The 16,251-nt window shown below is 43.9% G+C and overlaps 1 protein-coding gene across 2 annotated transcripts in view; it reads left to right on the plus strand.

Moving 5' to 3' along the window:
- Positions 1-668: 668 nt before the first annotated feature.
- PROSC (proline synthetase co-transcribed homolog (bacterial)) overlaps positions 669-16,251 on the plus strand; it is a 29,874-nt gene continuing 14,291 nt past the window's right edge. For both annotated transcript variants that reach the window (XM_011993094.1, XM_011993101.1), the window contains exons 1-5: positions 669-1,474; positions 4,034-4,141; positions 4,219-4,254; positions 4,790-4,865; positions 15,516-15,650. In XM_011993094.1, coding sequence (XP_011848484.1) covers positions 1,271-1,474; positions 4,034-4,141; positions 4,219-4,254; positions 4,790-4,865; positions 15,516-15,650 — 559 coding nt within the window. In that variant the 5' untranslated portion in view covers positions 669-1,270. The remainder of the gene's footprint in view (positions 1,475-4,033; positions 4,142-4,218; positions 4,255-4,789; positions 4,866-15,515; positions 15,651-16,251) is intronic.

Here is a 16,251-nt window from a genome sequence, read left to right on the forward strand (position 1 = left end):
GCAGGTAAGAGTGCTTTCCTTAACCAAATTGATCTCCTTCTCCTTCCCCATAGCACCTACTATTTCACCACCTGACTATGTAGCATTCTGTGTTAATCTTTTTATGGTCTGACTCCTCATCAAGTTTATAACCATATTGTCCACAGAAGGGAACTCAAGAATGAAACTCAGGGCGTTGTGGCCCGCATCTGTAGTCGCAGCTACCCTGGAGGCGGAGGTGGGAGGATTGCTTGGGCCCAGGAGTCCCAGACTAGCCTGGGTAACATAGTGAGACCTCATCTCAAAAAAAGAATCCAACTGAATGTGCTGAGCTCCTGCTAGAGCATCTAAAGCTGCCTGTGGGCTGGGCGCGGTGGCTCCCACCTTTAGTCCCAGCTACTCGGGAGGCTGAGGCAGGAGAATCGTTTGAACCCAGGAGGCGGAGGTTGCAGTAAGCCCAGATCGGGCCACCGCACTCCAGCCTAGATGACAGAGCGAGACTGTCTCAATAATAATAATAATAGTAATAATCATGCTGCCTGTGTCCCCTGATGAGGCAGCACTGGCCGCAGGTGGCCGCTAACCTCTTGAAATAGGGATGGTCCGAATTAAGGCACATGCAAGTCAACACTACACCGGGTTTCAGAAACACGTACGATTCTCAAAAGAATCAAAATATTGCATTTAGTTTATCTATTGATTGCATGTTGAAATCTTACTTTGGATATATTGGGTTAAATAAAGGATATCATTAAAATTTCTAAACTTATGTGCCTATGAGAAACCTCCAAATTACACAGGTGGATCGCGTTATATTTCTCTTGGACAGCACTGGTCTGAAGGATGACAAAAATAACGATACGTTTGAATCACGCCGTGTCTTTAGGGAAAAGAAGAAAGAAGAGTTTCCTTTCGTGTCGCTTAGGGGTTCCTCGCAAGCACCATCTGACAGAGAAAAGCCCTGGCTCCCGCCCCAGTGGCTTCTAATCCTGGTCCTCGCGCCCAGAAAGCCGGGAACGGGCAAGCCTGGCAAGGCGTTTTGAAAGGGAACAGGACCCCCCGAGTATAGGATGCGTTTTTGCCTCACAAAAGTCCCTTGGAGGTGGGGGGACGGCAGCGGCTGAGGGCCAGGAATGAGGAGAGCACACGGCGAGCGGCCCTTGGAATCAGGCACGCAAAACCTCAGCCCCCAGGCTCCCATTTCCAGGTTCGGGGGTGACCTCCTCAAGATGGCCGCCGCCTGGGGGCGGGCCGCTACGCTGCATGGGTGTTGATTGGGTGAGACGACTCGATGGTGAGCAATGATTGGTTTACACGGCGCGAGCTGGGCGGAACCGGAAGATGGTGTGTGCCAAGGGCTGCCAGGGGCCTGAGGCTCGGCGTCGGTTCCCGGGGGATGTGGAGAGCTGGCAGCATGTCTGCTGAGCTGGGAGTCGGATGCGCATTGCGAGCGGTGAACGAGCGCATGCAGCAGGCGGTGGCGCGGCGGCCGCGGGTGAGGAAGGAGGCTGCGTGGGGACGGTGGGCGGCCGCCTTGAGAAGAGGGACACCTGCGTGGGAATGGGTCGTCACGGTGACGCAGAGGGGTCTCCCGGAGAGGCGGGTCCGGTCGGCCGCCTAGGGCCACGGAAAGGCTAGCGAACGGTTTCCCCAGCCTCCTTACCCAGAGTCTCTTAGGTTTTCTGGAGATTGGCTTCGTTGGAGCAGGGGGTACCTCTACCTCGGGAAAATGACTTATTGTCCAGGTATCGTGGCCACTTGGGCACCGCGTCGTTTCGGGGTCGACAGCCTTGGCGGATGCGAGGGGGGCCAGGCCTGTGCCCACGGACGGTTAGGGGAGACGGGGGTACAAGAGCACCCCGCGGAGGCCAGACACGCCCGAGATCGCGTGTGTGGCAGCGTCTCACCTGCTAAGTGCCCAAGAAATGCCAGTGCCGCCCGGAGGCCGAGGTGAGGGTGGACTGGCCGGACTTCGCTGGCACCAGAGCGGCACTTGTTTTGGGGGCAGGAGGGAGCAGTCCAATCCCAAGCTGGTTAAGGGGAGATTTCGTCTTTTGTATGTATATATTTTACCTCCTCTTGGACTTTGATTAGACCAAGAATCACAATCTGCCCACCTCACTGCAAGTTTAAGCTGAATGGTGGTGGAATGAGACTGACCTTTAACAGAGAGTTCACGGGTTTCTCTGATCGAGCATTTATGCTGGCTGAAGACAAGACCTGTATTATAGTCTTTCCTTCACTGTTCCTTAGACCTTACCTTGAACAAGTCAGGTAACTACTCCGGCCCTCAACTCTGAAAGCTCTGAGCTCTCTTCAGATGTTAATATTCTGTGATTCTCGGTGATTCTCCAAGAAAAATCTAGGGCTTCCCCTAATAAACATCACTCTGGAGGTTCTCTCAGGGGAACTCTCAGGCAGATGGGCTGCCTGTTCGGGTAACTCTCTGGAAAACGTCAATCATCAGCATAATCCCAGTAGTCACGACTTGGACTCAGAAGAGGCTGATTACGCATCCCTGTGGAAGGAAGGAAAAGGAGACATTTTTCTAATTGATCTGACTCCTTCACGTCCTTGAGAACACTGTGATTCTGTGAAAACTTCAGGGGGTGATGGGTACAAGAAGACTGAATCGTGCAAGGATAAATGAATCTCTTCTCTTACCGTTTCTATGTGGATTGGGTGGCAGCAAAACGCGTAGAACCCCTACTCTTTGTGTAGTGTTCATGAGAGGATGTCACGTAGATCTAATCCTGAATCCAGAATTTTTTATGTCACAGTGTTAGTTCTGCCACTGGTTCTTTTCTTTTCTTTTCTTTCTTTTTTGTTTTTTGTTGTTGTTGTTTTGTTTTGTTTTGTTTTGTTTTTTGTTTTATTTTGAGACAGAGTCTCACTGTCACCCAGGCTGGAGTGCAGTGGTGCAACCTCAGCTCACTGCAACCTCCGCCTCCCGGGTTCTAGCGATTCTCCTGCCTCAGCTTCCCAGATAGCTCGGATTACAGGTGCCCGGCACCACACCTAGCTAAGTTTTTGTATTTTAATAGAGATGGGGTTTCACCATTTTGGCCAGACTGGTCTCGAACTCCTAACTTCAGGTGATCCACCCACCTCAGCCTCCCAAAGTACAGGGATTACAGGTGTGTGGCTCACCTGGCTGTGCCACTGGTTCTTAATTCACAGATTGAACAATCAATTACTTAGTTACCTAAGTGGGCCACTTTCAGAGTAAATGGGGCAGTGTTATTATTGTGTAATGATACACCAGGACCAGAATGAGTTGCCAGAACTGCTAATGTTTGGGTTTCAGAAGCCAGAAGTGACCTCTCTTTTACTCAGAGTGCAGCCTTCTATTAATGAAGTGATTCTTAAGCCTCCAACATTAGTATGTCTTAGAGTCATCTGGAGAGATTGTTAAAAAGGAAATTCTCCGCTGGGCGCGGTAGCTCACCACTGTAATCCCAGCACTTCAGGAGGCCAAGGCGGGCAGATCACCTGAGGTTGGGAGTTCCAGACCAGCCTGACCAACATGGAGCAACCCTGTCTTTACTAAAAATACAAAATTAGTCAGGCGTGGTGTTGCATGCCTGTAATCCCAGCTACTCAGGACGCTGAGGCAGGATAATCGCTTGAACCCTGGAGGCAGAGGTTGCAGTGAGCTGAGATGGCACCATTTTCCTCCAGCCTGGGCAACAAGAGCGAAACTCTGTCTCAAAGAAAAAAAAAAAAAGGAAATTCTCACCCAGGTGATGCCAATGCAGTTGATCAAAGACCACGCTTATAGGAAATACTGCTTTAACTTGCCCAGCTCTCCTGAGAGAGAAATTTCTTCTGGTATATATTGACATCACTAACATATTAGATTGAGATGCCATGCCCCTAAAAAACATTTGATCACCACTATTTGATATTGATCTGCCTACAGTGTTGAAAAAATAGATCTTACCTAATGCCAAGTTGAGATCAATGCCCGTCTATCCTACAGGATCTGTCCTATGGGATTCATTGGGATACTGTTCCCAAACATTCACTCATATGGCTCTTTCCCTCTTGGCAGGATCTTCCAGCCATCCAGCCCCGGCTAGTGGCAGTCAGCAAAACCAAACCTGCAGACATGGTGATCGAGGCCTATGGACATGGGCAGCGCACTTTCGGCGAGAACTACGTAAGAGCCCTTTCCTGAAGCCCTTTGGAAGCATCATGATTGCCAGGCTTCTGACTTGTTCTGTTTTGACCTTTTAGGTTCAGGAACTGCTAGAAAAAGCATCAAATCCTAAAGTAAGTAGATAGCTGAATTCTTTAATTTATGTCTAAATCTTGGCTCGTTCGTTGAAAATTAGACCCATCTTGGTGTTTGAGTTGTATGGCAATTTTAGGATGACTGACTTTAGATTGGGCCAGGGGTAGAAATGTCAACTTTCACCTTCAGCCCCAAGTAATTCTCAGCTAGATTTTTCTCTTTGTTCAGACTATCGTTTTCTCCTTGGTGGGGCTGTTTGGAAATGGTGGTTTCAGGAGCTTGCTGTAATCTTGGATCTTTTCAAGATTTGAAAGCTTAAATCAGTTCATCCCTGATGGGCGATATCTGAAAGGTGGAGGGAATTGATGGGAACAAGGAAGGAAGATAAAACAGAAGCCTTAGATTTTTCTCTATCCTTTTACCTCATTAGGAGGCCGGGTGAAGATTGTGATAGTTTATTACATTTAAGGAACAGAGAGTGAATGTGAAAGGTGACAGGGAGTGCACAAGGCATTTGAGCCAGCAAGGCCTCTGTAAAATCTGAGTTACACATGGTTACCTTTTTCTCCTCAGATTCTGTCTTTGTGTCCTGAGATCAAATGGCACTTCATTGGCCACCTACAGAAACAAAATGTCAATAAACTGATGGGTAAGATAAAACTAAATATGAAGACAAAATTGCTCTGTCATTGTATTGCTTATACTACCCTTTGTGGAAGAGAAAGCAACTTTTAGAATAGCCCCAATTCACCATTTGTTTTTGGAATTTCTTTAGGAAAATCTGAGTTTTTTGTTTTTTGGTTTTGTTTTTTTTTTTTGAGACAGAGTCTCGCTCTGTCGCCCAGGCTGGAGTGCAGTGGCGTGATCTCCAGTCACTGCAGGCTCTGCCTCCCGGGTTGATGCCATTCTCCTGCCTCAGCCTCCCATATAGCTGGGACTACAGGCGCCCGCCACCGTGCCCGGCTAAGTTTTTTTTGTATTTTTCATAGAGACGGGGTTTCACCGTGTTAGCCAGGATGGTCTCGATCTCCTGACCTCGTGATCCGTCCATCTCAGCCTCCCAAAGTGCTTGGGATTACAGGCGTGAGCCACCGCGCCCGGCCGAAAATCTGAGTTATTAATAAAAAGAGAAAACATCATGCCGAGAACAGAATGAATTCACAATTGTCTGGGTTATATATACTTGGAAACCTACCCAACGTCATGTTTATTATTATTTGGTGGTCTTTCTGAAAAATTACAAAGAATCGTAGCCCATAAATTTTTTTAACTAGCAAAAGAGACGTTTCTGTTCTTTTTCCTTTAAATAAAAGGCTACAGCAAATAAAATACAATACAGTAAAGTAAATATAGTAAAGTAAAATTAAGAATTATAGTAAAGGCCAGGCGCGGTGGCTCAAGCCTGTAATCCCAGCACTTTGGGAGGCCGAGACGGGCGGATCACGAGGTCAGGAGATCGAGACCATCCTGGCTAACACGGTGAAACCCCATCTCGACTAAAAATACAGAAAACTAGCCGGGCGAGGTGGCGGGCGCCTGTAGTCCCAGCTACTCGGGAGGCTGAGGCAGGAGAATGGCGTGAACCCGGGAGGCGGAGCTTGCAGTGAGCTGAGATCCGGCCACTGTACTCCAACCTGGGCGGCAGAGCGACACTCCGTCTCAAAAAAAAAAAAAAAGAATTATAGTAAAGTAGGCCAGGCACAGTGGCTCACGCCTATAATCCCAGCACCTTGGGAGGCCGAGGTGGGCGGATCACCTGAGGTCAGGAGTTCAAGACCAGCCTGGCCAACATGGTGAAACCTCAACTCTATTAAAAATGCAAAAAATAGCAGGGCATGGTGGCGCATGCCTGTAGTCCCAGCTACTCAGGAGGCTGAGGCAGGAGAATTGCATGAACCCAGGAGGCAGAGGTTGCAGTGATCTGAGATCATGCCACTGTGCTCCAGACTAGGTGACAGAGCAAGACTCCGTCTCAAAAAAAAAAACAAGAATCATAGTAAAATAAAATTAAGAAAGACATGGAGATCTTTAGTAACTGAACTGATTTCCCTGAAGGTATCAAAATTTAAATAACCTGTATTTATTTTGTAACAGTTTTATTGGGGGGTAATTGACTTACAATAAATTGCACATATTTAAAGTATAGAATTCGACAAGTTGTGATGTATGTTTGCACCTGTGAAACCATCACGACAAACAGTGAGTATATCTATCACCCCCAAAAGTTTCCTCCTGTCCCTTGGTAATCCCTCTCTTACCCGTCCCACTTCTCTTCCTCAAGAACCACTTACCTGTGTTCTGTCACTGTTAATGTATATTAGTTTACATTTTTTAGAGTTTTATCCAAAGGGAATCGTGAAGTATATAACTGTTTTTGTCTGACTTCTTTCATTCAGTGTAGAGATTCATCATGTTCATACCTGTATCAAAGGTTCATTTCTTTTTATCATTCAGTAGTATTCCATTGTATAAATATATCACAATTTGTTTATCCATTCACCTGTTGATGAACGTTTGGATTGCTTCTCATTTTTGACTGTTGCAAATAAGTTGCCATGAATATTTGTGTACAGGTCTTTGTATGGACATATTTCCCTTTTTCTTGGAATAAATACATAGGAATAGAATGGCTGAGTCACAAGTTAAGTGTTTAACTTTTTATAACTGCAATAACAAACAAAATTTACTGTCTTGAGTTTTTTTTTAATTTTTATTTATTTATTTATTTATTTATTTATTGAGACAGTCTCGCTGTGTCACCCAGGCTGGAGTGCAGTGGCGCGATCTCAGCTCACTGCAAGCTCCGCCTCCCGGTTTCACGCCTTTCTTCTGCCTCAGCCTCCCGAGTAGCTGGGACTACAGGTGCCCACCACCATGCCCAGCTAATTTTTTGTATTTTTAGTAGAGACAGGGTTTCACCATGTTAGCCGGGGTGGTCTCAATCTCCTGACCTTGTGATCCACCCGCCTCAGCCTCCCAAAGTGCTGGGATTACAGGCGTGAGCCACCGCGCCCGCCCCGTCTTGATGATTTTAATCATACAGTTCACTGGCATTTTGTAGTCACGTTGTTGTGTGACCATCACCACCATCTATCCACAGAATTCTTTTCATCTTGCAAAACTGAAACTGTGTACCCATTATGTATGCTTAATTTTTTAAGAAACTACCAAACTTTTCCAAAGTGATTGTGCCATTTTACATTTCTACCCGTAGTGTTCAAGTTCCTCCACATCCTTGTCAACACTTAGTATGGTCAGTCTTTTAAAATTGTAGCCATTCTTTTTTTTTTTTTTTTTTTTTGAGACGGAGTCTCACTCTGTCGCCCAAGCTATAGTGCAATGGTGCAATCTTGGTTCACTGCAACCTCCGCCTCCCAGGTTCAAGTGATTCTCCTGCCTCAGCCTCCCAAGTAGCTGGGATTACAGGCACACACCACCACACTTGGCTAATTTTTTTTGTATTTTAGTAGAGATGGGGTTTCACCGTGTTGCCCAGGCTGGTGTTGAACTCCTGAGCTCAGACAATCTGCCTGCCTCAGCCTCCCAAAGTGCTGGGATTACAGGTGTGAGTCACTGCATCCGGCCCAATTTTAGCCATTCTAATAGGTATATAGTAGTGTCCTTGCATTTCCCTAATGCCTAGTAATGTTGAACTTTTCATGTTTGCCATCTGTATATCTTCTTTGGTGAAGTATCTATTAAAAGTATTTTGCCCATTTTCTAATTGGATTATTTTCTTACTGTTGAGACAAGGGAGTTCTTTACATATTCAATTTACAATTCACACCCGGCTAATTTTTTGTATTTTTAGTACAGATGGGGTTTCACCGTGTTAGCCAGGGTGGTCTCAGTCCCCTGACCTCATGATCCACCCGCCTCGGCCTCCCAAGGTGCTGGGATTACAGGCGTCAGCCACCGCACCCGGCCCATCTTTATCAGATATGATATGAGTTCTTTATCAGATGGGTGCTTTGCACATATTTTTCCTCAGTCTATGGCTTGTCTTTTGAAAAGTGAAAGTTTTTAATTGGAATAGCCCAATTTATCAGTTGTTTTTGTTTTTGTTTTTGTTTAAAGAATGTGCTTTTGCCATCATGTCTAAGAAATCTTTGCCTATCTTAAAGCCACAAAGATTTTCTCCTATGTTTTCTCCTGGCAGCTTTATAGTCTTAGGTCTTATTAGGGTTCATGATCCATTTTGAGTTAATTTTTGTATATGGTACAACATATGGATCCAAGTCCATTTTTTTGCACATGAATATCCAGTTGTTCCAGAACTGTTTGTTAGAAAGGCTATCCTTTTTCCATAGCATTGCCTTTGCATTTTTGTCAAAACTCAGATATCCTTTGATGTATTTCTGGACTGTCTGTTGATATTGATCTCCTCTGTTAATGAGTGATCTATTTGTCTACCTTTATACCAGTAGCTTGCTACTTTGATTTACTGGAGCTTTAAAATAATTATCGAAATCAGGTACTGTTAACCTCCAACTTTGTTCTTTTTCAAAGTTATTTTAGCTATTGTGGGTCTTCTACATTTCCATATAAACCAGCTTTTCAATTTCTACAAGAAAAAAAGAAAAGCCTGCTGGATCGTATTGGATCTTAGATCAACTGGGGAACATTTTGACACACTAAAAAAATTGACTCTCTTAACACATTAACAAGGTATACCTTAGTACTTATTTATATCTTTAATTTCTCTCAGTAATATTTTATAGTTTTCATTGTATAGATTTTCCACATCTTTTCTCAGATTTATTCCGAAGTGTTTATATTTTTTATGCTATTGTAAATGTATTTTTCTATTTCAACTTCTGATAGTTGCTAGTACAGGTTATAAGCATCCTAATTGCAAATTTCTGAAAATCAAAATGCTCCAAAGTCTGAAACTTTTAAGCACTGACATGACACTTAAAAGAAATGCTCATTGGAGCCAAGCATGATGGTTCATGCCTGTAATCCCAGCACTTTGGGAGGCTGAGGCAAGCAGATCTTTTGAGCCCAAGAGTTAGAGACCAGCCTGGGCAACATAGCAAGACCCTGTCTCTACAAATAATACCAAAAAATTAGCTGGGTGTGCTGGCACGCACCTGTGGTCCCAGCTACTTGGAAGGCCAAGGTGGCAGGCTCGCTTGAGCCCAGGAGGTTGAGGCTGCAGTGAGCCAAGATCTCACCACTGCACTCCAGCCTGGGCAACAGAATGATACCTTGTCTCAAAACAAAAACAAAAAAGAAAAGAAAAGAAAAGAAATGTTCATTGGGCCAGATGCAGTTCCTCATGCCTGTAAGCCCAGCACTTTAGGAGGCCAAGGCAGGAGGATCATTGGAGCCCAGGAGTTGAAGACCAGCCTGAGCAACATGTCAAAACCCCATCTCTACAAAAAATAATAAAATTAGTCAGATATGATGGCTCGAACCTGTAGTCCCAAATACTCAGGAGGCTGAGGTGGAAGGATTGTTTGAGCCTGGGAGGTCGAGGCTGCAGTGAGCCGTGATTGCACCACTGCACACCAACCTGGATGACAGAGTGAGACCCTGTCTCAAAAAAAAAAAAAAAAAAAAGATTTTGGATTTCAGATTTTTCAGATTAGAGATGCTAAACTTGTTAAGTATATGCAAATATTTCAAAGTCTGAAAAAATCCTAAATCTGAAACTGAAACATTTCTGGTCCCAAGCATTTCACATAAGGGATACTCTACCTGTATATAGAAATATACTTGATTTTTGTATGTTGATCTTGTATCCTGTAACCTTGCTAAAATTACTTATGTTCTAGTTGCTTTTCTGTAGATTCCATTGAATTTTCCACATAAATAATCATGTCATCTATGAGTAAAGACAGTTTACTTCTTTGTATATTTCCCTATTTACTTCTTTGTGAATAGAAGTGCTGAGAGTGGGCACATAAGGAGGAATTTCCCTTCTAATTTTAGTTTGCTGAGAGATTTTGTCAAGAATAGATGTTGAATTTTGTCAGTTGCATTTAATGTATCAAAGTGATCATACGGTTTTTTAGTTTGTTAACATGTTGAATCACATTTATTGATATTCTTTTTTTTTTGAGATGGAGTCTCACTCTGTCACCCAGGCTGGAGTGCAGTGGCGTGATCTCGGCTCACTGCAAACTCCATCTCCCGAGTTCAAGCGATTCTCCTGCCTCAGACTCCCAAGTAGCTAGGATTACAGGCACGTGCCACCACACCTGGCTAATGTTTTACATTTTTAGTAGAGACAGGGTTTCACCATATTGGCCAGGCTGGTCGCGAACTCCTGACCTTGTGATCTGCTGGCCTCAGCCTCCCAAAGTGCTAGGATTACAGGCGTAAGCCACCGTGCCCCAGCCTATTGATTTTCAAATGTTAAACCAACCCTGCATTCCTAGGATAAATCCTACCTGAAGGCTGGGTCTCTGTTATCTTATTACATGTTATATAAACAAAATACTGTGTTATGGGATTTGTAACTATGTAAAAGCAAAATGCATGACACCGATAACAGAAAGAAGGGGATAAACAGAAGCACACTAGTGTAAAGTTCTTAAACTGTAAAGTAGTATAACACACCTTGAAGGTGGACTGTTGTAAGTTAAACCCCAAAGCAACCAATAAAATAACACAGTAAGGAGTTATAGCTAATAAGTCAACAAAAGAGATATATTGGATTCAAAAAATATGTGAAATGGTATCTCTTTGATTTTCTTTTTTTTTTTTTCTTTTTTTGAGATGGAGTCTCACTCTGTTGCCCAGGCTGGAGGGCAGTGGTGCGATCTTGGCTCTCTGCAACCTCTGCTTCCCAGATTCATGCGAGTCTTCTGCTTCAGCCTCCCAAGTAGCTGGGACTACAGGCACGTACCACCACGCGCAGCTAATGTTTTTGTATTTTTAGTAGAGACAGGGTTTCACCATCTTGGCTAGGCTGGTCTCAAACTCCTGACCTCATGATCCACCAGCCGTGGCCTTCCAAAGTGCTGGTATTACAGGCGTGAGCCACCGCGCCTGGCGGTTTTGATTTTCATTAATAACAAATGACGTTGAGCATCTCTTCATAGGCTTATTGGCCATTTTTATGTCTTCTTTGGAAAAATGTCTAGTCAGTCCTCTGCATGTTTTTTAAATTGAGTTGTCTTTTCATTATTGAGTTGTAAATTCCACCTAGATTAAATAATCTAACTTGAAAATAAAGCTATAAAAGTATTAAGATAAAATACAGGAAAATACTTTTATTTTCTTGGGCTTTTCTAAGCAAGACATAAAATCTGGAAACCATAAAAAAACAACTAGGCCAGGTGCAGTGGCTCATGCCTGTAAATCTAGCACTTCGGGAGGCCAAGGCAGGCGGATCACTTGAGCCCAAGAGTTTAAGACCAGCCTGGGCAACGTGGCAAAACCCTGTCTCTACTAAAAATACAAAAAATTAGCTGGGCATGGTGGTGTGTGCCTGTAGTCCCAGCTACCTGGGAGGCTGAGGTAGGAGGACCACCTGAGCCGAGAGGTTAAGGCCTGCAGTGAGCTGTGATTGTGCCACTGCACTCCAGCCTGGGTGACAGAGGAGACCCTATCTAATAATAATAATGATAAAAAATTCAAAAGGAAGAACTAGCAGATTTGATCACACAAAAAGTAAAGCTTTCTGCATGTCAAAGCAAAAGGGAGGCACAGAGTGGGAGAAAAATAATATTTTTGAAGAGGGAAGAGGTTAATATCCAGAATACATAAAGAGCTACAAATCTTTTTGTTTAATCTATAGGAAAAAAAATAGGCCAAAACTGAGGCAGTTTACAAGGGGTAAAAATACAAAAGGCCAGTAATCAAATGAAAAATATTCATCCTCAAACAGAGAAATACAAAATCACTAAAGACTGCTAAGATCCAGTGATTTGAGGAAGTAAGTAAATGAGTACTCCTTCATCTTACCAGGAGATTCTAAAACTGTAGAGTCTTGGAAAAACCTAAAGATTCCACCAAAAAGCTATTATAACTGAACAGTAAAATTACAGGATACAAAATAAATATACAAAAATCAGTAGCATTTCTGTATGCCAACAGTGAATGATCTGGAAAAGAAATCAAGAAAGTAGCCGGGCACAGTGCCTCATGCCTGTAATCCCAGCACTTTGGGAGGCCGAGGCGGGCGGATCACGAGGTCAGGAGATCGAGACTATCCTGGCTAACACTGTGAAACCCCGTCTCTACTAAAAATGCAAAAAATTAGCCGGACGTGGTGGCAAGCGCCTGTAGTCCCAACTATTCGGGAGACTGAGGCAGGAGAATGGTGTGAACCTGGGAAGTGGAGCTTGCAGTGAGCCGAGATCGCGCCACTGCACTCCAGCCCGGGCGACAGAACGAGACTCCATCTCAAAAAAAATATATAAAAAAAAAGAAATCAAGAAAGTAATCCCATTTACAGTGGCTACAAATGAAATACCTAAGAATAAACTTAACCAAAGAAGTGAAAGATTTCTACAATGAAAACTATAAAACATTGATGCAAGAATTTGAAGAGGACATGAAAAAATGGAAAGATATTCCAGGTTTATGAATTGGAAAAATCACTATTCTCAAAATGACCTCATTACCCAAAGCAGTCTGCAGATTCAGTGCAGTTCCTATCAGAATACCAGTGACATTCTTCACAGAAATAGAAAATCATAATCCTGAAATTTATATGGAACCATAAAAGACCCATAATAGCCAAAGCCATCCTGAGCAAAAAGAACAGAACTGGAGGAATCACATTACCTGACTTCAAATTATACTGCAGAGCTATAGTAACCAAAACAGTATGATACTGGCATAAAAACAGACACATAGACCAGTGAAACAGAATAGAGAACCCAAAAATAAATTTGTACATCTACAGAGAACTTATTTTTAACACAGGTGCCAAGAACATACATTGGGGAAAGGACAATCTCTTCAATAAATGCTGCTGGGAAAACTGGATATCCATATGAAGAAGAATAAAACTAGACTCCTGTATTTCACCATGTACAAAAATCAAATCAAAATGGATTAAAGACTTAAATCTAAATCTAAGACCTGAAACTACTAAAAGAAAACATTGGGGAAACTCTCCAAGACATTAGTCTGGACAAATTTGTTTTGTTTTGTTTTGTTTTTTGAGACAGGCTCTCACTCTGCACCCAGGCTAGAATGCAGTGGCATGATCTCGGCTCACTGCAACCTGCACCTCCTGGGTTCAAGCAATTCTTCCGCCTCAGCTTCCCAAGTAGCTAGGATTACAGGTGCGCCCCACCATGCTGACTAATTTTTGTGTTTTTAGTAGAGACAGGGTTTCACTATGTTGGCCAGGCTGGTCTTGAACTCCTGACATCAGGTGATCCGCCCGCCTAAGCCTCCCAAGGTGCTGGGATCACAGGTGTGAGCCACTGCACCCGACCATGTTGGAAATAAGTAAAGGTGATGGGAGGAGGGAGGGGAAGAGGGAGGGGGGAAGGAGCCAGCAGGCATAGAAGGGGCAGGAAAGCCTAACAGAACTGTTGTTTTAGTGCTATTTTCCTTTCTGGATGATCCATTATACTCGTTCAACCTCACGGCTCAATTCATTTCCATAAAGGCTTCTTGAGGCCAGATGCAGTAACTCACACCAGTAATCCCAACACTTTAGGAGGCCAAGGTGGGAGGATCACTTGAAGCCAAATATATATGTATATTTTCTTTCTTTCTTTTTTAGTCTTTCTAGTCTTGCTGTGTCACCCAGGCTGGAGCGCAGTGGCATGATCCCGGCTTACTGCAACCTCTGCCTCTCAGGTTCAAGGAATTCTGCCTCAGCCCCGAGTAGCTGGGATTACAGGCATGTGCCACCATGCCTGGCTAATTTTTTTTTGTATTTTTAATAGAGACAGGGTTTCACCATGTTGGCCAAACAGACCTCAAACTCCTGGCCTCAAGTGATTCGACCGCCTCGGCCTCCCTAAGTGCTGGGATTACAGGCGTGAGCCACAATGCCCAGCCACATTGGCTAATTTTTGTATTTTTTGGTAGAGACAGGGCTTCACTGTGTCAGGCTGATCTCGAACTCCTGGCCTCAAGTGATTTGCCCTCCTCAGCCTCCCAAAGTGTGGGGATTACATGTATGAGCCATCATGCCCGACCTTGACAAAGATTTATTGAGTAAATACTCCAAAAGCACAGGCAAGCAGCACAAAAATGGACAAATGGGATCACATCGAGTTAAAAAGCTCGTGCAGGCTGGGTGCAGTGGCTCACGCCTGCAATCCCAGCACTTTGGGAGGCCAAGGCCAGCAGATCACGAGGTCAGGACTTCAAGAACAGCCTGGCCAACATGGCAAAACCCCATCTCTACTAAAAATACAAAAATTAGCCAGGTGTAGTGGTGGGCACCTGTAATCTCAGCTACTTGGGAGGCTGAGGCAGAAGAATCATTTGAACCCGGGAGGCAGAGGTTGCAGTGAGCCAAGATTGTGCTACTGCACTCTAGCCTGGGCAACACAGCAAGACTCTGTCTCAAAAAAAAAAAAGAAAGAAAAAAAGCTCTTGCAGAGCAAAGGAAACAACAAAGTGAAGAGACAACTCAGAATGGGAGAAAATATTTGCAAACTACCCATCTGAAATACTTGTACATAGCACCAACTTCTATATCCAAGCTTTGTTTTTGTAATAAAAAATAGAAACAATCTAACGTCCATTAACAAGAGGAATAGTTATGTAAACTGTGGTAATCTGTCCTGTGGATTGCTGCAGTTTTTTAGTAGAGATGGGGTTTCACCATGTTGGCCAGACTGGTCTCAAACTCCTGACCTCAGGTGATCCACCCGCCTGGGATTACAAGTGTGAGCCACTGCACCCGGCCAGTGTTGGGGTCATTGTGATGTCTTTGTTGGATAAGAATACCCTCATCCCAGAAAGTTGAAGAATGTGGTGATATGCTGGGGAAGCATCTTGGCTTCCACTGGTTATCCTTTCTTCACTGTCATCCTGACCTGTTTCTCTCAGTTTGAACTGAGACATAGATCAAGCCTTTTACTAGGAATCTGTCTGTTACCAGCTTCTTGAAGCATACGGATATATATGCTGCCCGATCATGTATGTCAGTGTTTCCCTTATTTACCTTTGCTGATTAGCCAGGGATGGTCTGACATTTGAATTTGTATCTAGTAAAACTGTCACATTTGTCTTCTTAGAGGAACTGAGATTTCACTGTGTTTTTCTTTGCCTGGCATATTTCTTCCTCTAACAAGTCAGAGATTTGTTGCATGTTACTTGCTGCAATAGAGCAAATAAGGAATACTACCTTGCCTCTGTCTCATTACAGCTGTCCCCAATCTCTTCATGCTGGAAACAGTGGATTCTGTGAAGTTGGCAGACAAAGTGAACAGTTCCTGGCAGAAAAAAGGTTCTCCTGAAAGGTTAAAGGTTATGGTCCAGATTAACACCAGCGGAGAAGAGAGTAAGTGACCAGATCTGAATTGTAGATTTTTCTTCCCTTAGGATGGTTGAAGCTCAGGGAGAATGGGTGGCCCCAAGTGTCCGATGGATAAGGTTATGGAAACAAATCACAGGATCACAGGCCTCTAAGTAGGCTGTTTTATGTGTGATCTAGGTAGCATAATGACATGCAAACCAGTCTGTATATCATTCTTTACTACATCATGGTTCATTATATCTTAATTTTAGGGGAAGAAGAATGGATGGGGAGTCAAGAAGGAGATTGTGACTTTGTTTTGCATTTTGTTTTTTTCTGATTTTTTTTTGAGATGGGGTCTCGCTCTGTCGCCCAGGCTGGAGTGCAATGGCGTGATCTCAGCTTACTGCAACCTCTGCCTCCCAGGTTGAAGCAATTCTCCCACCTCAGCTTCCCAAGTAGCGAGGACTATAGGCATGCGCCACCACACCTGGCTAATTTTTGTATTTGTAGTAGAGACGGGGTTTCACCACATTGGCCAGACTGCTCTCGAACTCATGACCTCTCAAGTGATCCGTGAGCCACTGCAATAGGCCTTTTTTTTTTTTTTTTTTGAGATGGAGCCTCGCTCTGTTGCTCAGGCTGG

This window comes from Mandrillus leucophaeus, unplaced genomic scaffold (genome assembly GCF_000951045.1).
Source record: "Mandrillus leucophaeus isolate KB7577 unplaced genomic scaffold, Mleu.le_1.0 Scaffold111, whole genome shotgun sequence".
NCBI classification, from domain to species: domain Eukaryota; kingdom Metazoa; phylum Chordata; class Mammalia; order Primates; family Cercopithecidae; genus Mandrillus; species Mandrillus leucophaeus.